This window comes from Silurus aristotelis (genome assembly GCF_946808225.1).
Source record: "Silurus aristotelis genome assembly, chromosome: 13".
Classification (NCBI taxonomy): domain Eukaryota; kingdom Metazoa; phylum Chordata; class Actinopteri; order Siluriformes; family Siluridae; genus Silurus; species Silurus aristotelis.
The window spans coordinates 7270040-7295340 of record NC_139586.1 but is presented as its reverse complement, the minus strand read 5'-3'; the positions used below and the strand labels follow the sequence as shown (position 1 = coordinate 7295340).

General features: G+C 38.0%; 1 protein-coding gene and 1 long non-coding RNA gene across 3 annotated transcripts; both read left to right on the top strand.

The window, feature by feature from the left end:
• Positions 1-2816: 2816 nt before the first annotated feature.
• On the top strand, positions 2817-3631 carry LOC310735553. Its single transcript, XR_014536327.1, has 3 exons — positions 2817-3057; positions 3156-3248; positions 3401-3631. It is a non-coding gene; the product is annotated as an uncharacterized lncRNA (long non-coding RNA).
• An 18255-nt stretch (positions 3632-21886) lies between these two features.
• Positions 21887-24740, top strand: rplp2b (ribosomal protein, large P2 b). Of its 2 annotated transcripts, none has more exons than XM_083557983.1 (5): positions 21887-22007; positions 22385-22508; positions 23554-23602; positions 24331-24423; positions 24615-24740. In XM_083557983.1, exons 2-5 carry the CDS (start codon positions 22386-22388, stop codon positions 24692-24694), a joined length of 345 nt encoding a protein of 114 aa, XP_083414109.1. In that variant the 5' UTR covers positions 21887-22007; position 22385; the 3' UTR covers positions 24695-24740. The 2 variants fall into 2 exon arrangements, with proteins under 2 accessions (XP_083414109.1, XP_083414108.1); XM_083557982.1 differs by having other exon boundaries at positions 24612-24740.
• Positions 24741-25301: the final 561 nt, after the last annotated feature.

Here is a 25301-nt window from a genome sequence, read left to right as displayed (position 1 = left end):
GCGACGTGGGGCCGCCTTCCCGTGGGCTCACCACCTGCGGGAGGGACCGTAAGGGACCGGTGCTGAGAGGATTGGGCAGCAGTCGAAGGCCGGGGCCTTGACAGCCCGATCCCTGGACACGGAGAAGTGTCTGGGGAATCTGCTTAGACTGCTGCCCCTGCGACCCGAATTACGGATAAGCGGGAGAAGATGAGATGATGAGGACAAAATTGTATTAATAGGTATTACAAAATTACAAAAAATACAAAATTGTATTAATAGGTATTAATATCTTATTACTTTTTAATATCCTGATAAATAATTTCAGGAAAATGTGATGATGTATGTGTCCGCAGAGTTTAATTACTTTAATGTATCTGTCTGTTTAGTAATCGATTGCATTTTAGGGTTTATTTTAGACATTTAATACCAAATCGTGTTTCTCAAGAAAAGCATGTGACAGTTTTAATTCATTAACATGCAGAATGGTAATAAATACTGTCAGGAAAATACTGTAGGTGTCCATAGAGTAGAAATAATGTAAGTTGTAGTTTGCTGTGTTTTATCGTTTTATCGTGAAGTGGTCAGACGAAAATAGATATTCAGGGCACCATAGAGAAGCGAGCAGAGCGAGACAAGGGTGCATCATGAGTGCTGAAAAATCCACGATCACACCTGTGGATGTGATAATTCTAAAACACAAAGGAGCGGAAAAAGAGATCAGAAAATACAGAGAATAATATCATGACATACAATTAGACATAACAGGAGGACGGATTAAAGGTAGGCTGGAACTTCCAGCCTCAGACAACATGAGAAAAAAGGAAAGAACAGGACAAACAAACAGAGTGCTTTTTGAGAATTCTGATGAAGAGGAGGAAGAATGGGGACAGGTGACAGAGGAAAATCTTGGGAAATACCAGTATGTAGCAAGTGGGGAGGAGAAGGAGATGTGGAAAAAACGAGGTGCAGTACAAGATTCCAACACAGGGTTATGGAGAAGCATTGATGTGGTATGGGTGGCACCTATAGCTCTTTTGTCAATGCTCATTAATGAAGCATTGGGATAGATCACTGTAATCGTAGGGAGACCATGGACACAATCCGAAGGAATTTGTGGTCGCCATACCTGGCCAGTATGGTGGACAAATTCCTGAGGTCCTGTGAGCTATGTGCACACATAAAAACCTGAGAGCAGGAGGAAGCGGTGCCTGGCTGTACCAGAGGGGGTAAAGGATTGTATACACATTCTTTTCTTAAGTGACATAGAGAAAAGGCCATAAATAAGGGTAATGGAGGGGAACAGGAAAACCCTAATATGGAATCACAGGAAGGGGAATTTACTAGGGTGAAGAAAATAGAAAAAAAAAGTAAAAGGTGTCATGTAACACCAGGGTATAAGAATGAGTGTGTGCAAAGTGTGTGTACGTGTGATCATTTTTGATGTGATGAAGTGACCACCTTCTATGGGCTCATCAGAACGTGCCTGGAATAAAGAGGCTTTTCTCATCCAAGACTAAAGAATTTTTATTGGCTTTTGAGGTCTATTTCATTTTATTTTATTAAGTTAAGAGTGCTACACTGGGAATTAACTAAAACAAAAAATCCACCCATGATGTGTCTGCTCAGAGACGGGTTCTGCGTTCCGAAACAATCTTTAAGAACAAGAGAGATGTGCAAACACTCTGTAACTTCAGGGGAATTAAGTTGATCATTCACACCAAGAAGTTATGGGAAAGAATAGTGGAAGCCATGCTGAGAGAAGAGGTGACCATCTGTGAGCAACAGTATGGTTTTATGCTGAGGAAGAGCACCACAGATGCATTTTTTGCTTTGAGAATGTTGATGGAGAAGTATAGAGAAGGTCAGAAGGAGTTGCATTGTGTGTTTGTGGATTTAGAGAAGTGTACGACAGGGTGCCAAGAGAGGAGTTGTGGTATTGTTTGAGGAAGTCAGGTGTGTCAGAGAAGTATGTGAGGGTGGTGCGGGACATGTATGAGGACAGTGTGACATCAGTGAAGTGTGCAGTAGGAACGACAGACTGGTTCAAGGTCGAGGTTGGACTGCATCAAAGATCGGCTCTGAGCCCTTTCCTGTTTGCAGTGGTGATGGACAGGTTGACGGATGAGGTTAAACAGGGGTCTCCATGGACTATGATGTTTGCGGATGATATTGTTATTTGTGGTGAGAGTAAGGAGCAGGTTGAGAAGAGCCTGGAGAGGTAGAGGTACGCGCTGGAGAGAAGGGGAATGAAAGTCAGTAGGAGTAAAACAGAGTACATGTGTGTGAATGAGAGGGAGAGCAGTGGAGTGGTGCAGTTGCAGGGAGAAGAGGTGGAGAAGGTGGAGGAGTTCAGGTACCAAAAGTGCAAAGTAATAGAGAGTGTGTTAGAAAAGTGAAGAAAAGAGTGCAGGCAGGATGGAGTGGGTGGAGAAGAGTGGCAGGAGTGATTTGTGATAGAAAGTTATCTGCAAGAGTGAAGGGAAAGTTTATAGGATTGTGGTGAGACCTGTTATGTTGTATGGTTGGCATTGAGTAGAAGACAGGAAGTGGCGCTGGAGGTAGAAGATGAAGATAAAGATGTTGAGGTTTGCCTTGGGAGTGACAAAGATGGACAGGATTAGAAACAAGTTTATTAGCGGGACAGCACATGTAGGACGTTTTGGAGACAAAGCGAGGGGGACGAGATTGAGGTGGTTTGGACATGTTCAGAGGAGGTTGTATGGTTTTAATGCTTTATCATCTTAACCATTTCTTTAATAGTTTTGTGTTGAAACATGGTAATTTATTTACCTTTATGTGAAATTGTGCTTTAGTTATGTGTCAATACAGAATTGGTCTAAATTCACATTCATTAAATAACCTTGATTGTATTTTTAGAACACCATCTTAACGCTACTCTTGTGTCTCTTGAATCTGTAGATTGCTGCCAAATTTACTCGAATCACCACTATCCCACTAATTCAGATATTTATGTCCAAACTGGATTGTTACACAAGCAAGTTGACCAGCATTTATCAAAGAATAGGAGGAGTTGCAAGACTTAAAATCTTCAGATTAATGGCTGCCATTGACCAGGTCTGTTATCTGTTTTTGTTTTTTTTCATTATGCTTGTGAATTATTTCCACTTTAGCATGATGATTTGACATAACTTAATGTCTCTTTTCTTCTACAGAATGATACCATCTCAATGCGGAGAGCTTGCGTTCTCAGAGCCCTTTCTGTGTATCTCAATGAAGACTACGAAAACCTCATGAAATAATATGTTGTAAGTATCTCTTCTGTTTTTGTGAATATATAAACTAAAAAAATACTAAGGTTTAATTTTTTTTAATTTTTATTTAAATTACCTTAATTTGCTACCAGCATTTTTGATGCAATTCAAATGACTAAACAGTATTTCTGTTTTGTATTTTGTAGGATGCAGACTTTGGGAATGCCAAGAAAAACATGGCCAGTACAGTCATTGGAACTTACATCATCAAAAGTAAAGATGCAGACATCTCTGACCCACCTTCGGATGTTGGCGTCATTGTTGAGGGAGTGAAAGTTCTTCACAATCTTGAAAGTGGCACCAAGGCTTCTGCTCTTTTGGGAGTCATATACAGTCTGAATCTCAGCTATCCATCAGACAAAGTACACCTTGGAGTTCTTTCAGAAAGTGTTGCTGGGACTTGATGCACAGAATCCAGGGGCGTAGATTACGCGGGGGACACGGGGGACATGTCCCCCGCACTTTTTATAAAAAAGTAAATTCATGGAGCAATGTATATAAATGCAGAGTGATTTAAAATTCAAGAGAAAAGATAGTCTATACATGACATTCACGTATCCATGGCAATCAGTCACTCACTTGTCACGTCATCACGCACACTATTACCGTAGCTCGAGTCGCATCCGTAGTCCAACATTCGGTTCTGATGAGCTCAAAGCGGAAAAAAAAAAAAGCTTCACTCATTTTTTACAAAAAAGTCAAGCAGTGTAAGTTGGCATTTGGTATCCGAATTGTGTTGCTCTTGTTGAATAATTAGCAAGTTTTAAAGGATTTAAATGATTATAAGGAAAAATAGCTGCTTAGACAAACACTTTTTCCTGTGTATTTTCCTTAAACTCTTTTATAACGTCTTTTGTTTTAACAAGTGTGTTATCAAAACCCTTCAAATAAGAATAAAGATAATGTTGAAGTGAGATTTTACAGCATGTTAAACTCTGCCAATTCTACATAATATCATGTATGTGCCACAGTATGTACGGAGAGACGAGGACGACGAATAGTAACATTAAAGATGTGATTTGAATAATAAGGAGCAGGTAAATCACACACACATACAACGTAGTAAAGACGATAACCGACAATGAGTGAAGACAGTGGTGATGAGTATAAATAGAGTCCAGGTGAACAGATAGGTGAAGACGGGAAACAAACATGGTGGATGACAAGGTGCAAAGGATGGTGGGTGATGTAGTCCGGTGAATGAGGGTAGATCACAGGGGAAACGTTACAGTATGCTGATAGGAACGATCTTTATTTTATGGGGTGCTCTTTCATTATTGCACAAATTTTACGTTTTTATGTGTTGTCAAAAATGAGCAAGAAACAGACAGCCTAGGTTTTTATCAGGGCAGATTCAGTATGTCACACAAGAAACATGTGTAAGAACATCTGGTGAGAACAGATGTGGCTTTTAACACCTGGCTGCTATTGCAGTTTTTTTATTTATTTATTTTATAATGTATAATCTATTTATACACAAGTGTTTGTACACAAGTATTTATACACAAGTGTTATATATGGACCAATCATAAAAAAATTAATTAGTAAAATATAGAAAAAAATATTTAACACATTAGTATGATGAACAACTGCACATTGGTTTATTTATTAGTAGGCTACTTAGAAAGCACATATTAATTCCTTATTCTTTATGACCATATTCTGCATCCCATAATCCTACCTAATACCTAAACTTGTCAAAGTTAATAGTAAATATGTGTTCCCCATACTAAAGTGTTTAAAAACAATTTAGGATACAAACTATTGATTAATGTCCAGCAGTGTACTTAATTTGTTATTTTCTTCTGTATGTCACTATTGACACAGTCCTGTCTAAACAGTGTTGCACACAAAATAATTGGAAATATGTAAAAATATACTCTTAATACCATTTTAAGGACTTTTTGTACTTTATATTTAAAAAGATACACATTACTACCTTAGAGTACCAATGTGTACCCTAATGTACAACTATACATTTTTGGGGTAAATAAGGTACAAAGATGTCCTTTTATGGGTACTGTCCCAGTGCCAAGCTGTTGTATTTCTTTCTTTCTTTCTGTTTTATAATCATATATAATCATAAAGCATATAAAGCAAAAAAATATGATTACAAATAAAACCTGTCAATTACACAAGGGTTAACTGGGGAAAAAAAAAAACAGGTAACACTAGACATTTCGTCCCCCCACTTTTGAAATAATGGCTACGCCCCTGACAATCTTTCACACAAAATACAGATTCTCAACACCACACTTGTTGATTAAATCGGTCCTATTTCCAAGACCTGTGGTTTTAAAAATTAGAGGCCTGTTTTAATATTAACGTTGTTGATTGTTGTCACCAAAATTTAAACATGTTGTTTTACTGTTTTCAGGAACTGTGAAGATTCTGTTTGCAGTTGTTTACAAAATTAATATGTGAAAAGTTGATGGCAGCATTAATGTTTACTTTACCAATGGCTCTAAACATCTTAAATGGTCAAAATTGAATGCTGCAGCATTTTGTGCCATGCTGTCTTACTTTTCATTTTGTTTCATTTTTTTGTAAATAAAATTTGTAATTGCAATATTTGAAGGCACTTGCACATATTTTTTGTAGTTGTTGGAAAGAATGTTTCGTATTTACCAGAATGCTGTTGTTTACCAAACTGTGTCTGGTCCGACATGACACCTTTAATAGAAATGGATAGATGCGCTGTATCCATGTTGTCTGTGCTTTTATCAAGAGCTAATGAAAAAGCTATGTAGCTGCGTGTCTCTTCGGCCAGCTGTGTTGCCAGGTTTCCTGCTAGTTCCTTAACTCGGTCCACAATGGTGTTTCTTGATAAACTGACATTTTTAAAAGTCTGTATCTGGTCAGGACACACCTGCTCACAGACCTTCACCATGCAATGCTTCAAAAATGCACCCTCTGAAAAAGACTTTGCAGTATGGGCAATTTCTTCAGCCATAATAAAGCTAGCTTATACTGCCGCATGGTTTTTGGTTGTGGCTCTCTTGAATCGCAATTTGCCTTTTAATTCTTGTACTATTTTTTGTTTTTCTTAAAGGTTCACTTTGGCATACTTTGCTCAGTGTTTGGTGTCAAAATGCAGACGTAGATTTTACTCTTTGACAACCGCCACTACCTCATAAAACAAAGGGCATACCGTTTTTTCTCCTTAAAGCACAAACAAATATTCGCCTTCCCGTCCTTCTTAAAACAGCCTTCCATCTGCATAAATTTTTCTCTTCCCGGACATTTTGGGATTATTGTATTTCTTAATTCGTAAAATGGCACTGATGTGGAAACACTGCAATCTAGAGGTGGGATGCCGTCACTTAACGGGTAACATGATCGGCATGCATTATGGGAAATGTATTTTATGATCAATGCACCCTTTTGACTTATTTATTATAAGATAATCAGACCTTTTCAGCTCACATAAAATGACGTGGCGGGCCACATTTGCCCCGCGGGCCTTGAGTTTGACGCATGTGATTTAAAAGATTGTCCCTAACTAGAATCAAAAATGTGGGAATAATGTCACTCCCAAAACTCCCAAAAAAAGCCTTTTACAAATAAATTGCATGAGTGGAGTTAAGTTTAATAGAAAAAATGTTTTACCACAAAAATGCTAAAATTTGGAATGATGTAACACCAATGAGGTCTCTGAAATAGATAATAATTAGAATTTTATTATTATTATTATTTGTTTTTTTAAACCCAGCCATTAGGGTTGCACAAGCGAGTGGACTCTTACTGCCAAGCCCAGATAAATGGGAGGGTTGCATTAGCAAAGGCACCCAGTGTACAACCTGTGGCAAATCAAATATGCAGATCACAAACCTGAACTCCATACCGGATCAGTCGAGGCACCAGTTACCAAAAACTGCCACATGTATTGTTAGCCATTGGTGGAAATTAGGCTGTTGTTGTCCAAAGGAGGAGAAGACATCTACAGACACAGCAGGGAGAGTGAAGATTAGAAAAAAATAGATAAATGAAAAATCAATTGTTTTAAGAATAAAAAAAAATAAAAATAAAAGGTGAGAAAAGAGAAAAGGAACTAAAGAAAAACTGACATTTTGAAAAGACTTTAAAATTTTTCAAAAGACTTCAATCTTGTTTTGGCTTTAAAGTCTATTTTTTCTCCTAATTTACAAAATTTGTGATCCAATTGGAGAGACTGGATTACCTTTTTGTTTGAAGACTGTGATCTCCCTGGTGCCTGCGCAGCTGTATTGTCTGAGTGTTATGTGTTTTGTGTATTGTCTGTGTATTAAGTGTTGTGTGTCTGTTCTTTGTTCTGTGTAAAGATGATGGGTCATAACATTTCTCGCTTACTGCCGGAAGAAAATCCCTGTGCTGGTTTTTGGACTAATCCTTATTTAGATCATTTGGCATTATGGAGTAAAATTGTGTCACATCTAGATACTTTTTCATAGAGATTTACATGCTGCTAGAGGTTTCTGCTATGCTTCAGGTTAAGTTAACCCTTTATGCTTTGCACTGCAACAGGAAGTGGTGCATTCCAGCCTCAGCACTAAACTCAAGGAGGAGGTCCTAGGAAAAAAGGGAAGTTCATCTATTAGGGAATAGATAGAGTTCCAATTTCATGTCCTGTAACTCACCTTTTGCCTGTGACGCCGACTGGTACAAATTTATATCATAGCTTTACAATAATTCCAAACTCGCCTTTAAACATTTTAGGAAGAGATATGATGCACAAAATGGGAATGGAAATTCTGTTTTTTTTTAAACCAATGTCTCACTGTTTTTCCTTCTGTCCTCATGCTCTCAACCGAGCCACGGCCACATCCGGAAGATTTCTTTCAGGGTAGTACAGAAGTCGTGCCTGATGAACCAAGTTTAGGTGAAGTTAACCCTAAATTATGGGCCTCTCACAAGGACGAGGCAGGTTTAATCCAGGTTAAACCGTATCATCCACTCATTAAAACACACCATCCGATTTTTGTTAAACAATATCCATTGTCGATAGAGAAGAATGTTGGCATTGCTCCAGTTATTGATAATATATTAGTGTCACAAGATGTTTTGATCGAGACACATTCACCGTATAACACACCGATTAATCCTGTCTTAAAGGCAGATAAAAAATGCTGGAGGCTAACACAAGCTTTACGTGAGATTAATAAATTAGTTATTCTGTTAGCTCCTTTGGTGCCCGATGTAGCTACCATTGTTAACTCTATACCAGCGACTCATGGATTTTTTACTGTGATTGATCTTTGTTCTGCTTTTTTCAGTGTCCCTTTGGCCTCAGAGACACAGCCGCTTTTCGCTTTTACCTATAGGAGATGTCAATTCACCTGGACACGTCGTCCTCAAGGCTTTGTTGACTCGCCAGCCGTATTCTCCGCTGTAGTGCACTGAACTTTGGCTGATATACACCTGCCGGAAACAACCTGCATTCTTCAATACGCAGATGACATCCTTGTCACAGGACCGAGTACAGCTCGTGACTAGGTTTTCAAGACCTCTGACTGTGAAACAGATACAGAGCTTCTTGGGACTGGTGAACTACTGCCGAGCATGGATCCCTGACTGCGCACAGCATGATAAAGTTTGCGTAGTGCTATTGATCACAGAGCTCCTCCATCACATCTCATTCTGTGGTCTCATAAAATGACTGACAGTTTTGATGCCCTAAAGAAGGCTATACAGTCTGCTCCAGCTCTAGGTCTTCCGAGTTATGCTAAGCCTTTTCACCTTTATGTGCACGAACGTGGTGGTACGGCTGCGGGGATCCTAGCCCAGGAACACGGTGACGGATATCGCCCTGTTGCGTATCTTTCCAAATTTTTAGACAACATAGCACAAGGGTTGCCTTCGTGCTTGCGTGCAGTGACTGCTGCGGCTCTGATGGTCCGGGATGCTGAGAAAACGGTGCTGTCACATCCTTTGATACTGTACACCTCAAATCAGGTAACAGCTAATTTATACAACCTCAACAAACAACATATGACAGCACAACGTAGATCTGGTTATGAAACTACACTCTTGGTAACGGAAAACTTAACTATTAAGCCTTCTTTTCAGCCGCATTCAGCTGTAGAAGCTCTGCGTGATCTGCTAGACGATATTGACTTAGATGGTTTTGATGATGCACATGATTGCCTTAGACAAATTGAATGTGAGACCTCTTGTAGGCCCGATCTTTTAGATACGGCCCTGGAAGAGGGGGATTGTCTATAAGTAGATGTTCATGTTTAGAACCTTCTAGTGTGTATTTATGTGGATATGCGGTTGTAAGATTACCTGATGTAATAGTTGAAGCTAAATCATTACCATACACATCGGCACAAGCTGCAGAATTGGTCACACTTAGTGATTATATACACTGATTCTAAGTATGCTTATGGTGCATGATTTTGCTGAAACATGGAAGCAAAGAGATTTTAAAACAGCTGATGGAAAGCCCATAGCACATTTTAATCTCATAGGCAACTTATTAAAAGCTGTTCAACTCCCTGCCAAAGTGGCCATAGATTTTACACATATGCCACCTGTAGGAAATTTGACATACCTGTTGGTTATAGTTATACAGATTCAGTAAGTGGCCAGAAGCATTTGCATGTGCGACAGAGAATGCTAAAACTGTTGTCAAAATATTAACAAAAGAGATCATCTCTAGGTTTGGTATTCCTAGCGTGATTGAAATTGATAACGGCACACCTTTTGCTTTAAAGGTAAGACAACTTTTGGCTAAAAGTTTAGCAATTGATTGTTATTTTAATATTCCCTATCACCCTCAGTCAGCTGGAGTGGTAGAGAGAACGAACAGAACCATTAAGCGCATTACTAAAGCCTGCATTGAAACAGGCCAAAAATTGGACTGTTGTTCTCCCGGTAGTACTCACAGAAATGAAAAAAAAAACCTTTCTTTAACAAAACTAACCCTATCTCTAACAAAACTAATCCTTTGAAAGTTTTATGTTCTAACCTTTCATGACCCCATGGGTCAGGAGACGCACTGGCATTTCTTTCTTAGGTAACCTGGAAGTGATGGTGGACGACTACGTTTCTGCCCTGGTTGAGAAATTGAATTCTATCAGTGCTGATGTTTCACTAACTCTTCCTCTGCCCACAGATAAGCCCACACACCCTTTTGTGCCTAATCAGCAGGTCCTGATAAGAAGTCTGAAGCCCATCAAGGTCGGTGAACCGAAGTATCTGGGTCCAGCGACTGTCCTAGCTGTAACCAGAACTGGAGTTCTGACTGATTATCAGCCACAGTGGATACGCGCAAGCAGGATCAAAACCGCACCTATTTAATCTATGCATTAATTGGTCTGTTGGCCTAAGAAGCCAGCCTAAGTGAGTGTTCAGGGCTGAAACAGTTGAGAGCCCACGGAAAGATCTTTTCTTTTTAGTAGAAAGGGGGCCACCTCCGGGGTGAAGATCAAACTCACTTGACTGTTTAGCGTACCCTGATACCTGCTATATGTGCATAGATGTAACTAGACTCCAAACTTTTTTAATTCTCTTTGAATACATTATTCAGAGAAGAAACTGTTATTTATACCTTATATCACTGATTATAGACATACTGAACAAACAATGAGAAACAATGGTCTCATGATGTCTTGGAGAACGTGAAACAACTGCTGTACAAAGTCTTTGGATTATTTGCATGTAGGGAAAGAATGAAATGGAATATCTTTCAATTCGCAGTTTATGTCACAGGTTCTGTTCCCAGGATGAACAGCCTATGTTTTGGTGTGTGATGCTAAATCATAAATGATTTAAAGTGGCCATTGTTATTGTTAAAACTGTTTTCACACTATCTCACACACATTCCTTTGTCCGTTCAGTGTCTATAGGATTTTTACGATGTTAGTCTGTAAGGTAAACAGAGAGTCTTATCTAGGCTCACAAATCTCTGACTGGTATATCCTCTAGTCTAAACAGGAAAACGACTTTAGGTCAGCTTTCTACCCAATGTGTGTGTGCGTGTTCGTGTGTGTGTGCGTGGACTGTATCATCCTGTGTGTATAAATACGTGTCTGCCACCTGCAATAAACTGAAGAGAGGAAACATTGCTACATTCTGTGTGCTGTGTATTTCTTCTTCCCTGAATTCAGAAAGGCACTACGGAGCATCACAGTTCGTATGGAAAATCTCTCCAAGTTTCGTTTGGGCATGATAAAAATCTAACAATGAGGAAGTCAGATGTGGGTGAGGTTGGTGCAGAACATGAATGAGGACAATATGACAGCAGTGAAGTGTGCAGCAGGAATGACAGACTGGTTTACGGTGGAGTTAGGAATGCATCAAGCTTTGAGCCCTTTCCTGTTTGCAGTGGTGATGGACAAGGTTATGTATGTTACGTATGTAGGTTACGTATGTAACCTTAGTTCCCTGAGGGAACGAGACGGTGCGTCACAATGCTTTGGGAATGCTTCTGCGTTGCTCACACTCTGAATCACGTGTGAAATCCGGCCAACGACAAGGCTGGGTGACGTCATGATTAGGAAGCTAAAAAATGCACATGCAGTGGAGCCAACACTAGCTTCTGAAACATGAGAAGTGAAGCACGGCAGGGATGCAGGGAGTGTGGCTTGGAGTGTGGCTTACATACGTAACCGTCTCGTTCCCCCAGGGAACTAAGGTTACATACACAACCTAGAGACATTCCATTTCGGGAACTCGAGCTGCATCACAACGCTTTGGGAACGAGTGTCCAATCAAGCCACACTGCACGTTCTGTGGCAGAGTTAACAGCCTGACCTCCTGATGGTGCTGAGGAGGGATGGGCACCGTGCAATGAGGTGTACACCGCCCTCCTAAGGTTACGGATCTATGAGAGTCAGGGCCTGTGAGCTGCGGCCCGCTTGTTGGAGAGGACTACCCTCAGGTTGGCCGGCTCCTGGGCTTGGGCCTTAAGCACAGATGCCTTTCTGTGGCTACTAGGGCTGACATGGACCAGCCTACAGCCTTAGCCGTTTCCTTGGTGGCTCTAAGCACAACCAAGTGCCTGCCTTGGACAGCCCCCAGGTCCCCCTACAAGTTCACCTAACTTCTTCACAGAGTTACTTTTGGCTCAAAATCTCTGACAGTGTTGTACAGTCTTGATGACATTCCATCTCAGTCCAGCCCTTGATAAGACTTTGATTAATGTTAAAGTGGATAACACTGAGGTGTTGGTGGAAAAGCATGGGGTTTAAAAGAGCAAATAAAGCAGCTATGCACAGACATTAAGTGCCCTCTTGGGTGCTGGGTGGCCAAGTCCATTTGATCCTGATCTGACAACTCATCATTACATTTATAATTTATAAATTAAATATTTGCTGAATAAATACAAACCCGATTCCAAAAAAGTTGGGACACTGTACAAATTGTGAATAAAACCAGAATGAAATGATGTGGAAGTTTCAAATTTCAATAGTTTATTCAGAACACAACATAGATAACATATCAAATGATTAAACAGAACAGTTTTCACACATTGTGAACATTGCCACAGTTAATTTTAAATGAGCCTTGGCCCAGAGAAAATGTCTGCGCTTCTGGATCACGTTTAGATATGGCTTCTTTTTAGACTTATAGAGTTTTAGCCAGCAACGGCGAATTGCACATTGTATTGTGTTCACCGACAATGTTTTTGGAAGTATTCCTGAGCCCATGTTGTGATTTCCATTACTGTAGCATTCCTGTATGTGATGCAGTGCCTAGTCTAAGGGCCCAAAGATCATGGGAATCCAGTATGGAACGCACTGAGATTGTTCCAGATTCTCTGATTCTTTGGATGATATTATGTACTGTAGATGATGATAACTTCAATCTCTGCAATTTTTCGCTGAGAAACTTTTTTTGCCGCAGCATTGGGGAAATTGGTGATCCTTTGCCCATCTTGAATTCTGAGAGACACTACCACTCTGACAGGCTCCTTTTATAACCAATCATGTTGCCAATTGACCTAATTAGTTGCAAATTGGTCCTTCAGCTGTTCCCTATATGTACATTTAACTTTTCCGGCCTCTTATTGCTACCTGTCCCAACTTTTTTGGAATGTGTAGCTCTCATGAAATCCAAAATGAGCCAATATTTGGCATGACATTTCAAAATGTCTCACTTTCAACATTTGATATGTTATCTATATTCTTTTGTAAATAAAATAAAAGTTTATGAGATTTGTAAATTTTTGTTTTATTCACAATTTGTACAGTGTACCAACTTTTTTGGAATCGGGTTTGTACCTCTACACTTGTTTATTAATAAATTAATTTGTATTCACTGTAATAAATAAGACTTTTTGTTTTACTTACATTAAAAACACTTTCTTTATTAACATGTCAATCAAGTCAAACTTTACAGTGGTCAACAAGACAATTTCTCTGATGTCTGTACTCATGGAGACCTGTTTCTATTGTTCTATTGTATCAATATATTGTATTGTATTGTTCTATTGTTCTATTGTATTGTTATCAAATAGTACTTTTCTTCTTCTTCTTCTTCTTCTTTTTATTTTGATTGCTCTCATTAGAGATCACCACAGTGGATAATTTGTCTCCATATCATTGTCCTCTACATCTGCCTCGTTCAATCTAACCACCTGCAAGTCTTCCCTCACCACATCCATAAACCTTTTCCTTGTTTTTTTTTTTTATTATTTCCTCCTGCCTGGTGCCTCCATCCTCAGCATTCTTAAACCAATATAACCCATGTCCCTCCTCTTCTCACATGACCAAATCATCTCAATCGCAACTCTCTCACTTTGTCTCCAAAACGTCCTAGTTGCATGGTCCCTCTAATTAACTTATTTCTAGTCCTGTCTATCCTCGTCACTCTCAATGACAGCCTCTTCAACTTTAGCACCTCCAACTCTGAATCCTGGCTTTTTGTCTCTAAACCATACAACATATTCTTACCACAGTCTTCTAAACTTTCCCTTTTACTCTTGCAAATACCCTTCAATCACAAATCACTCCTGCCATTTTTCTCCGCACACTCCACCCTGCCTGCACTCTTCTTTTCACTTCTCTAACACACCCTCCATTACTTTGCACAGTTGACAACAGGTATTTCAACTCATTTACCTTCACCACTTCTACTCTTTGCAACCACACCACTCCACTGCTCTCTCTTTCATTCACACACATGTACTCTGTCTAGCTTCAATTGACTTCATTCCCCTTCCTCCAGCACATAGCTCAACCTCTCCAGGCTTGTCTTAACCTGCTTCCTACTTTTGCCACAAATCACAATATCATCCATGAACATCATAGTACATATGCAAACTCCAAACAGGAAATGGTTAATTTCTTCTGCACACTTCACATTTATCACACTGTCCTCATACATGTCCTGCACCACCCTGACATACTACTCTGCCACACCTGACTTCCTCAAACAATACCACAACTCCTCTTCCAGTACCTTGTCATATGCTTTCGCTAGATCCACAAACATTCAATGCAACTGTTTGACCTATACTATACTTCTCCATCAACATTCTTCAAACAAATATTGTATCTGTAGAGCTCATTCCTGGCATGAAACCATACTGTTACTCACAGATGGGCACCTGTCTTTTTAGCCTAGCATCCACCAGTCTCTAATTCTTCAAATTTAGTAGCAGCACCAGTACTCGATAGTTTTTTTTAAACAATCCAGTTAAAATCTCCACTGCCATATCATGTGGAGATCTCAATGCTTTAACTGGTATATTATCTTGGCCAACCCACTTTCAACTCAACATCCTCTTATTAGCTGCTCCCACTTCCTTCTTCACTTTTTCTACATCATCCAACTTTCTCTCTCTCTCTCTCTCTCTCTCTCTCTCTCTCTCTCTCTCTCTCTCTTTCTCTTGCTCTCTCTCGTGCTCTCTTTTTCTCTCATTTTCTTCATTTATCAGCAGGCCATATTTCATGATGTGAGGGTGTATTCTGAAAGAAGAAAGCTGTAGAGTTCTATTTTTAGTTCTCAGTTAAAAAATACTGCTGTGTGAACTAAGGACACTCAAAAAATGAATGATACCCATCGTAATGAAGTGCTTCAAGAGGCTGGTAATGAGGCACATCTACCACCCCTACATCTGGCCCTCACCCACCTGGACAATAAGGACACATACGTATGAATGCTGTTCATAGACTTCAGTTTAAAAATTCAATACAATCATCCCTAAGCAGCTGATTGAGAAGCTGAGCCTACTGGGCCTGAACACCTCCCTCTGCATCTGGATCCTGGACTTCCTGACTGGAAAACCTCAGTCAGTCAGGATCAGGAACAGCATCTCCAGCACTACCACACTGAGCACTGGGGCCCCTCAGGGCTGTTTGCTCAGCCAACTGCTGTTCACTCTGCTGACTCTTGACTGTGTAACAATGCACAGCTCGAATCACATCATTAAGTTCCCCAATGATACGACCGTGGTGTGTCTTATCAGCTAGAAAGATGAGTCAGCATGCAGAGAGGAGGTGCAACAGTTAATAGCCTGGTGTAGAGCAAACAACCTGTCTCTGAACGTTGACAAAACTAAAGATGGTTGACTTTAGAAGAGCATAGAGCGGCCATTCTCCAATGACAATCAATAGATCCTCCATGGGGATTGTCTAATGCACCAAATTCCTTGGTGTTCATCTGGCAGAGAACTTCACCTGGTCACTCAATACCAGCTTCATCACCAAGCAAGCACAGCAGCGTATCTACTTTTTGAGAAGGCCGAGTAAGGCCGAGCTTCCTTCCCCATCCTAACCATATTCTACAGAGGAACCATCGAGAGCATCCTGAGCAGCTGCATCGCTGCCTGGTAAAGAGAAAATGCACCGTCTCGGATCGTGAGACCCTACAGAGGATTGTGAGGACTGATGAGAAGATCATTGGAGTCTCTTTCCCCTCTATCAGGGACATTTACACCACACGCTTCATCCGCAAAGTCAACAACATTGTGGATGACCCCACACACCCCTCACACACACTCTTCACTCTTCTTCCATCAGGTAACATCCAGTCTGTGTAACAATTTTTTACTTCAAGCCATCAGGCTCCTCAACACAAAGAACTGCCTGTAAAAAAACTCACACACTCACTCACTGTGTGTTACTGAACTGTTACAACCTTAACTCAACACATACTCAATACTCATTTCACTTCACTTTGTATACATCCATGTCTTCAGCACCACCCATATCATATCAATCATATATTTCAATTTATATGATTTGCACAACATTGTATTCATGTTTAGAAGTACACTCTTGTTTATAGGTCTCTCTTTTGCACATTGTGTCTTGTGTTGTTTGCTTGTTTTTGTCTTGCACTGTTTGCTCTAGGTTGCACACGATGCACTTCATGTGGCAACGACAACTTACTTTAGTCTCTAACTTACTTAGCTCTGTGTTCTTTTATATAGCTTTATGTTGCGTAATGTCGCTTTATGTTTTATGCAGCACCGGGGTTCTGGAGGAAACGTTGTCTCATTTCATTGTGTACTGCGTCAGCTATAAATTATTTAAATGAAATAAAAGCTTCTTGACTTGAACTTCATGATGCAGGAGTGAAGCAGCTCTCTGCTGGACTGGAGAATCCACACAGTGCACTGGAGATCCATAGGGGAATATAGAGGAAGAAAATTCATTATTGCATGCATTATCCTGATGCTGCCAGCAACAGTGAGCAATGAAAGAAAGAACATGTTGTGCATTGTCATGCAGGAGGTCATACATTTTATTTTCACTGAGAGAGAGAGATGTACAAGTATGTAATTTTTGTATGTAATCATATTCATGACAATTGAAATGTTTTCTATCTATTTATAAATTTTATATTATCAATAATTTAAATTGTATATAATGATTAATAGATAACTTTTATATCATGATCAATTAAAACCCTGTATTTATGAATTGCACTTATTACTATTTAGATCTTGTGTCGCCACCTTTATTCTGTCCCTTTCCACTTCTTGTTGTTACTCAGTCTTCTTTTCTTGTCTCTTATACAGTTTTGTCATCATAGTAAAAGATAAAGTGGGATTAAACACAATGTGACGCAGTAGTAAAGAATAGTAAATAAATGTGTAAATATTCTCCAGCAGAATGTTTTGCAGAGCTAAAGCAACAGTAAACAAACTTTACTAGTGGCATTTTTCGAATTCCAAAAATTTTGGACAGTTTGTGCAAAATGTAAATAAAACCTGAATGCAATGATTTGCAAATCTCAAATATTCATATTCTATTCACAATAAAACAAAAACATTTCAAATGTTTAAATTGATAATATATATAATGTTAAGGAAAATGTTGATGGTGCAAAAGCTCTAAAAAAAATTTAAACAGGGCCATGTTTACCACTGTGTAGCATCACGTCTTCTGTCCGTATTCATGTCAGAACTAAAAAGGCCAGTTTTGGAAGAAGAATGTTGTCCCATATGTGTGCTTAACTGTTCTGGGCATCCTTTGTTTTATTTTTTTGTTTGATGATGTGCCAAATGTTTTCAAACTGTGAAATGTCTACACTGCAGGCAGGCCAGTTCAGCACCCAGACTCTTCTACTATGAAGTCAAGCTATTTAAATAGTTGCAGTATGCAGTTAGCATTGTCTTTCTCAACTATGCAAGCTTTTCCTTTAAAAATACTTTTCTGGATGGAATCACTCGTTGCACTAAAACCTATTCCAGAGGACGTGGTACCGTTTCTAAAAATAAATTACCATATTTATTTGTCTAACCACAGAACAGTTTTCTACTTTGCCTTAGGACATTTTAAATGAGCCTCGGATTGTGGCGTTTCTAGATTATGTTTATGCCTGCCTTCTGGCAAGACAAATTATAACACATTTATTCATATGCATAGATGTATTAATGAGAGAGAGAGATTAATTAAAGAGAGAGTAAACTTTAGAGTAGATGGTGAATGAGTGGGCTTGGTGAACCATCCATCTTAGTCATACTTTTGTCTCTCTTCCTGTGCACTTGACACTGTTTTGAACAAACAAGGACATTTTATTTGCCTGAATGTCTCTATTTTATGTAAAGTATTTATCTGAGGTCAGATTTTTTTTTTTCAATAGGCTAGCTATTGTAGGTCTATATAGGTTGCATATGTATATAGAAGCTTATATAGGTTATAAGATTTTATAGGTATTATATATTTTATATAGGTATAAGTTGAGTTCTATATGTTATAGGTTTATATGTCTATGTGCCTATGTCTGTTCATATATGTTTACTTATGTAGGAGCGTGATTCTGTACAAGACACGTTTTCCTTGTCATCCTTTTTATGTGTCTTCAAGCATAAGTCAAGTCAAGAGGCTTTTATTGTCATTTCTACTATACACAGTGGTACACAGTACACAGTCAAAACAAGACAACGCTCTTACGGAACCCTGGTGCTACATTAACAACAACATAGAGCTACCACACAACACAAGCTACGTAAAGTGCATTGAGCGCAACCTAGTGCGAACAGTGGAGATGAAAAACAGTACAGACAGACAGTACAGACAGACAACAGAAGACAACACAAGACAAGACACAAAACCCAAGATAGTGCCGACCAGTAAACCTACTGTATACTTTGATTATACAGTACTGTGCAAGGAGAACTGTAAAAACTATAACTGGTAGTAAATATAAACAGACACAATGCAGTGCAAGAAACAGCAGCACTCAAGGGGTGCAAAAGACAGCATGTAAACAGCATGTAAAAGCTCAGTTTGAATTTATTAAATAAATACATTTCTTTAATTTAATGCACAACTACTGAGAGGGTTTTAGTGCCAGAATTCTTTTTTTTTTTTTTTTATGTACAGAATGTACAACATATTTTACCTATTTTTCACAAAAATAACCACAATGTAAGCTCACATCACTGAGTATGACATCACTTCCTACACTACAGGAACTACAGTGAACCCCTGAAGCTAAACAATCTGAACAATGTAGAAGCAGCTAAAATGTTATGGTATTAAATTGTGCTGATTGTTTTTAAGTCCCAGAAAGTCTCATGCATAATAAAAGTGTGAACTCCTACTGCCTTCCTTTTTTCTAATACTTATCAGAGGTGTAAAGTAACAAATTACAATTGCTCATTTAATTGAGTACTTATTTGTGTACTTGTACTTTTTAAAGTAGTTTTTAAATATTTTTTTCCTTAATTACATTTTGTTAGGAGTTTTGTACTTTGCAACATTTTAAATGAAATCCGTTAATAACAAAACAAATTGAAATAACAAAATGCAAGGATAAAAATATCGTTCTGGAAACTACTGCACTACAACCACAAGATAACTGGAGATGGACAATCAGACACCAGTGGTGCAGACCATCATATTCTGCCAAAGTTGAACTCTAGGAACATGGGTGTAAATTTCATTTAACAGTAGAGAGGGACAATAAATTAAAAATTTCTCTTAAATTAACATTATGCCAAGTCGTCCCAAATAAAACACTGCATGGGAAACGGCTTTGGTGTGTTAGTGTCAGTGCACTATGCTACAAGCTATTGTAAACAAGCTAACGTAACTAGATAAGTCATATTTTAATCATATTTGACTCGAGTGTGTAGAGTAGGTGAGATGAACTGGGAACGCAAATGCATTTCTAAATGCATTTTTGCGTTTTCTTTTCTACTTAAACAATTATTTTAGTTATACATACATATATTTTTCATATAATAGAGAATACATATAGAGAGACATTTTTAAAACAAGTTGCACCTAAGCCTGTATCCTGAAAACTGACATAATGTACAGTAATTCACATCAACATATCACATGTCACTTATCAACAACACATTTATGATTAATAACATGGGATATATATATATATATATATATATATATATATATATATATATATATATATATATATATATATATATATATATATATATATCTTCTTTCGGCTTCTCCCGTTAGGGGTCGCCACAGCGGATCCTTCGCACGTTTTGATTGGCAAACTTAAAACGTGCCTGGACATGTGCTGGTTTAAGCAGGGGAACCTTTCGTGCCATGCATGATTTCAAGCCATGACGTCTTAGTGTATTACCAACAGTAACCTTGGAAATGGTGGTCCCAGCTCTTTTCAGGTCATTGACCAGCTCCTCCCGTGTAGTTCTGTGCTGATTTCTCACCTTCCTTAGGATCATTGAGACCCCACGAGGTGAGATCTTGCATGGAGCCCCAGTCCGAGGGAGATTGACAGTCATGTTTAGCTTTTTCCATTTTCTAATGATTGCTCCAACAGTGGACCTTTTTTCACCAAGCTGCTTGGCAATTTCCCCGTAGTCCTTTCCAGCCTTGTGGAGGTGTACAATTTTGTCTCTAGTGTCTTTGGACAGCTCTTTGGTCTTGGCCATGTAAGTAGTTAGATTCTTACTGATTTTATGGGGTGGACAGGTGTCTTTATGCAGCTAACGACCTCAGACAGGTGCATCTAATTTAGGATAATAAATGTAGTGGAGGTGGACATTTTAAAGGCAGACTAACAGGTCTTTGAGGGTCAGAATTCTAGCTGATAGACAGGTGTTCAAATACTTATTTGCAGCTGTATCATACAAATAAATAGTTTAAAAATCATACATTGTGATTTCTGGATTTTTCTTTTTAGATTATGTCTCTCACAGTGGACATGCACCTACGATGACAATTTCAGACCCCTCCATGATTTCTAAGTGGGAGAACTTGCAAATTAGCAGGGTGTTCAAATACTTATTTTCCTCACTGTATATATATATATATATATATATATATATATATATATATATATATATATATATATGTGTGTGTGTGTGTATATATATATATATATACATATATATATATATATATATATATATATATATATATATATATATATATATATATATATATATATATATCCCTTACTTTTCATATTTGCTATAAGGTGTACTAATTTACTATTAGTTTGAACTAATTTACAAACATCAACAATTATGTTATGTGGCAGATGCCCTTATCCAGAGCATCTTACGATTATCTCGGTTTTATACAAGTTAAGGGTTAAGGAAATTAATCAGGGGCCCAGGATTAACAGTTCACAACCTTCTGATCCAAAGTCCAACACCATGAAGGTGATATTTTCAATTAAAATGACATCATGCAGTTCAATTTGTATTGATGTTCCAATTTATGAATCAGCCACAGCAGCCATAAATTGCATTTAAGTGACGCCAACTCCCCACTACGAATGGGCCCGATGACTCTTAAGCCCCCAATTTTTTTAAACGCATGCGCAGAACGTGAACCAGTAGCATACAAAATATAATGTGATTTTTTTCAGTGGTGGTTGAAAAGCATCATCCACCCTAATAATAATAATAATTATTAAATAATAATAATACTTGTTAAATCATTATTAAATAATAATAATTATTAATAATTATTTATATATTATTATTTATTTACTATTCTTTTTTTCTTCCGGGAAATTTTTCTTACAGGAATTTTTTTTATTATTATTATCTAATACAAAAAGTTTTCAGTTTTATGCGATATATTTAGTTGAGCTACTCAGTAATAGTAAAATTAAGTAATAGTAGTTTTACTGCAGAAGTTGAGAGTTTTCCACCACTGTTCATTACTTTTTTCAGTCTCTTTCTATGTTTCTTTCGTTTAGAGAGAGAGAGAGAGAGAGGAGGGGGGACTTTTCACCAATAGACGGTTAGTCTGAACACGTGACCACGCTTGCCGACGTTACGTCCGGTTTCCTGTCCCCGTCCACTTCCTTTCCGCCTGCACGCGCTCTGTGGTGAATACGCGTTACCCCTGTACTCTCGGAGAAGTGCGTGTTTAAATATGACTATTGCTTTCAAAAGGATGAAATAAAAATTATTTTGTGTACATATATTTACTGTATGTTTTCTGCAAGTGTACAATATGATTAATTCGAGCTGAAGTAACATGAGCAGTTACTTGTGTTAGTGTTAGCTCCAAGCTAATCTGCATACAGGCTTCTGTTGCTGCTGTAGTCTTGTTTCAAGGTGTATGTTTAAAATATAGATATATATTTATAATTGATGATCCAACAATATATATTTATTAAATAATATATTCTAAAATTGTAGAAGTTATATAGTTAGTATTTAAATTTAGTATTTGGATGGTTTCTATTGATGTGCTTTTCCATGTGACTAGCTTGACTTCCCCCCTCTATTTAAGGATGCGTTACGTAGCTGCTTACCTGCTGGCTGCTCTGGGGGGCAAAGAGAACCCCAGTGGCACTGACATCAAGAAGATCCTGGAGAGCGTGGGCATTGAAGCTGACGAGACCCGCATGAAAAAGGTGGGATAAGGACACAAAAATCACCCTTCAATCTTTTTGAAGAGAGTCTTTGCACCAAATCTGATGGGTCAGGATGTGTACATTATTTCTGTATAACAGTACGACTGTGGCAACTGGTTTATGTGCTTATTATAAAACGTTCTTGTTTTTATAGTAACAGATTATAAGGCCAAATAATTTATAGAATTTATATTGATGTGGGTGTTTGTATTTTATTAGAAGACATTTGTTTAACATTTTAACTGGAAGCCTCCAGTGTCACATTGCTTAGCAAAGTTTCCCAGATCAGAAAAAAGTAGACTGCTCCAAAAAAAGGAAAAATGCACTGTTTTTTCGTTATGTTTGGGTTTAAAATTATCCCAAACTTTGGAAACTTTGTTTCTTTCTATGACTTGAATCTGGTTGGATGGTGGAAATAAAGTCAGAATTACTCGGAATCAGGCAAACTTTTTTATTTAATGTGGCGGAAACGGGATTCCATACGAATCTTCTCCTAGCCCCTCACTGTTTTATCCACATACCTCCATTTTTCATTCTGCAGCGTCTTCTGTGTTCGCTGTCCAGAACGCTACAGAGTTTAGCAGGTGGTGCCTCAGTAATTATGGTTCTTGGGAAACACATTGTGTGTAGTTAAATGGACTAAATTAAGCATCGGGGCAAAATAATTTTCCTTGATCATTTTTTGTAATATAATTACTAGAGGAATTGTTACACCCTAATGTCAATAAATAAATTAAGTGTTGTAATTGTTGGCACATTTCTGTGGTGTAATCAGAACACCTCTAGACTATGCAGATATATGGAAAAATTATCTATGGTAAGGTATGTGCGTTGCTTGTGTGTAAAACACTAAGCTTAGTACTTGTTTCTTAATGAGAGGTTTTATAAATTGAATTGACTTTTACCGTCTCTTTGAGACGTTTCTTACCAATTCTTTAAAACATCAGAGATGAGTTCATAAGTTCAAGCCTTGTCTTCCATGGTTGCCTGCTTTGTGTTGTCAGTCAACATCAAGTAATTTTACTATAATTATTTATTGCAACAGGTCGTGTCAGAGCTCAATGGCAAATCAGTTGAGGATGTGATAGCTCAAGGTGAGTCTCACTTTGTATGCATTAGGCATCATTATCTGTTCACATTGTAGTCACTAAATGTGAGATTATTATTTACACATGATGCGCTAAGGATAAATATTTATATTTTTTATAAAGTGTTTTTTATTGGGCTTCTATTACCAGCTTTATGGATTCACATTAAAAATCTTTATTGAAACTAGCAAGTAGGAAATTATGATGAGGTTCCTCGGTTTGTGGCAATATTACAGAAAGGCAACCAAAGGTGTGGAATATTAAATAAAAAAAATAAAGAAATTATTTTTTAAATTGATCATGTATGTCAAACAAAGTCCTGCAACTAAAAAACAACAGTAATCATAGTTTAAATTTTTTATGTACCACTGAGGTGATTACTCTGAGTATCGTATATCTATATAAAGTCATTCTATAGAGTGCATCTGATTTAAAGTTCTTTCTCAAAAAAGTATTTTCTCTTCTTACTCAAGTTAGTTTAGTTGAAAATGTTGCCTATACCTTTCCCAAATAGGCCTCATATCGCTTATATGTTTTAAAATGTTTGCCAGTATTTTCAGGGAAAATTCTATGTTAATACTCAGTTATAATGCTTTTATATTTATCTTTAAAATAGCGACTAAATTACAGGAAGCTTGAACTTTGCATAAATCTTTGCTTTACCAACATCCTTATTAATAAAGTGGTGTTTTTTTTTTTTTTTTTTTTTATCTATCATCTCTCATCTCTGGTAGGTTACAGTAAACTAGCCAGTGTGCCATCTGGTGGCGCTGTTGCAGTGGCGGCATCTGGTGCTCCTGCTGCTGGAGGTGCTGCAGCTCCTGCAGGTTAGTGGCTGTCCTACAGCTCGTTTTAAACTAGTGTATAATGCCAGTTTAAGATTTTAATTAAAAAAAAAATAAGACATGCATGCATGACTACTTTGATATGGAAAATGTTGCCAAAGCATGATTTTTTTGCTTTTAGATATATTACTGTGTTCTATATCTAATTTTATTTTACTTTCTTTTTTTAGCAGCAGCTGAGGAGAAGAAGGAGGAAAAGAAAGAGGAGTCAGAAGAATCTGATGACGACATGGGATTTGGGCTATTTGACTAAACCCTACAAATGGGACCAAAATAAAATTTGTTTTTAAAAAAAAAAAGTCATTTGTTTTGGATGAGTATAATTTATTGTATTTAACAGTGGCGGGCTGTGAATTTGGTACCTGGGGCTTTAGTGGGGACTTACCCAACTTAATTCACCTCTTAATACCACCATCACGTCGCAATTATAGAAACCATCAATACTATACAAAAACGCAATATAACGTGTGGCATTAAAGAGAGAGAGACATTTCACGTATGGAGGGTAAATACCATTTTACTAAAGCAAGAAACCCAGTTAAGACAACTCCAACCAATCAGAGAACAGAAAAATGCTGACGCTACTCTGGACCAGCTAGATGGCCCTGTGAGGCAAATATGAAATCTGATTGGTTAAAGAAACAGCTATTTATTAAGGAGATTATGGTTTAAAAAAAAGCGCCAGCAGAACAGACTTTGAAGGTCCTGGACAGATTAGAGTTACATGGCAGCACATAGAGGCTGAAATCTGATTGGACAAAAAAATCTAACCTCCCCATACACGTACTGGAAGCAGTGCAGCCAAAAGAAATGCTACAAAATAAAGAGAATATACTGTTGGGAATAAATTAATACAATTT

Coding starts and splice junctions, on each gene's coding strand:
- rplp2b (XM_083557982.1), top strand. CDS start 22,386: ATGCGTTACGTAGCTGCTTACCTGCTGGCTGCTCTGGGGGGCAAAGAG. Junction 22,509..23,553: donor ACGAGACCCGCATGAAAAAG/GTGGGATAAGGA, acceptor TTATTGCAACAG/GTCGTGTCAGAGCTCAATGG. Junction 23,603..24,330: donor TGAGGATGTGATAGCTCAAG/GTGAGTCTCACT, acceptor CATCTCTGGTAG/GTTACAGTAAACTAGCCAGT.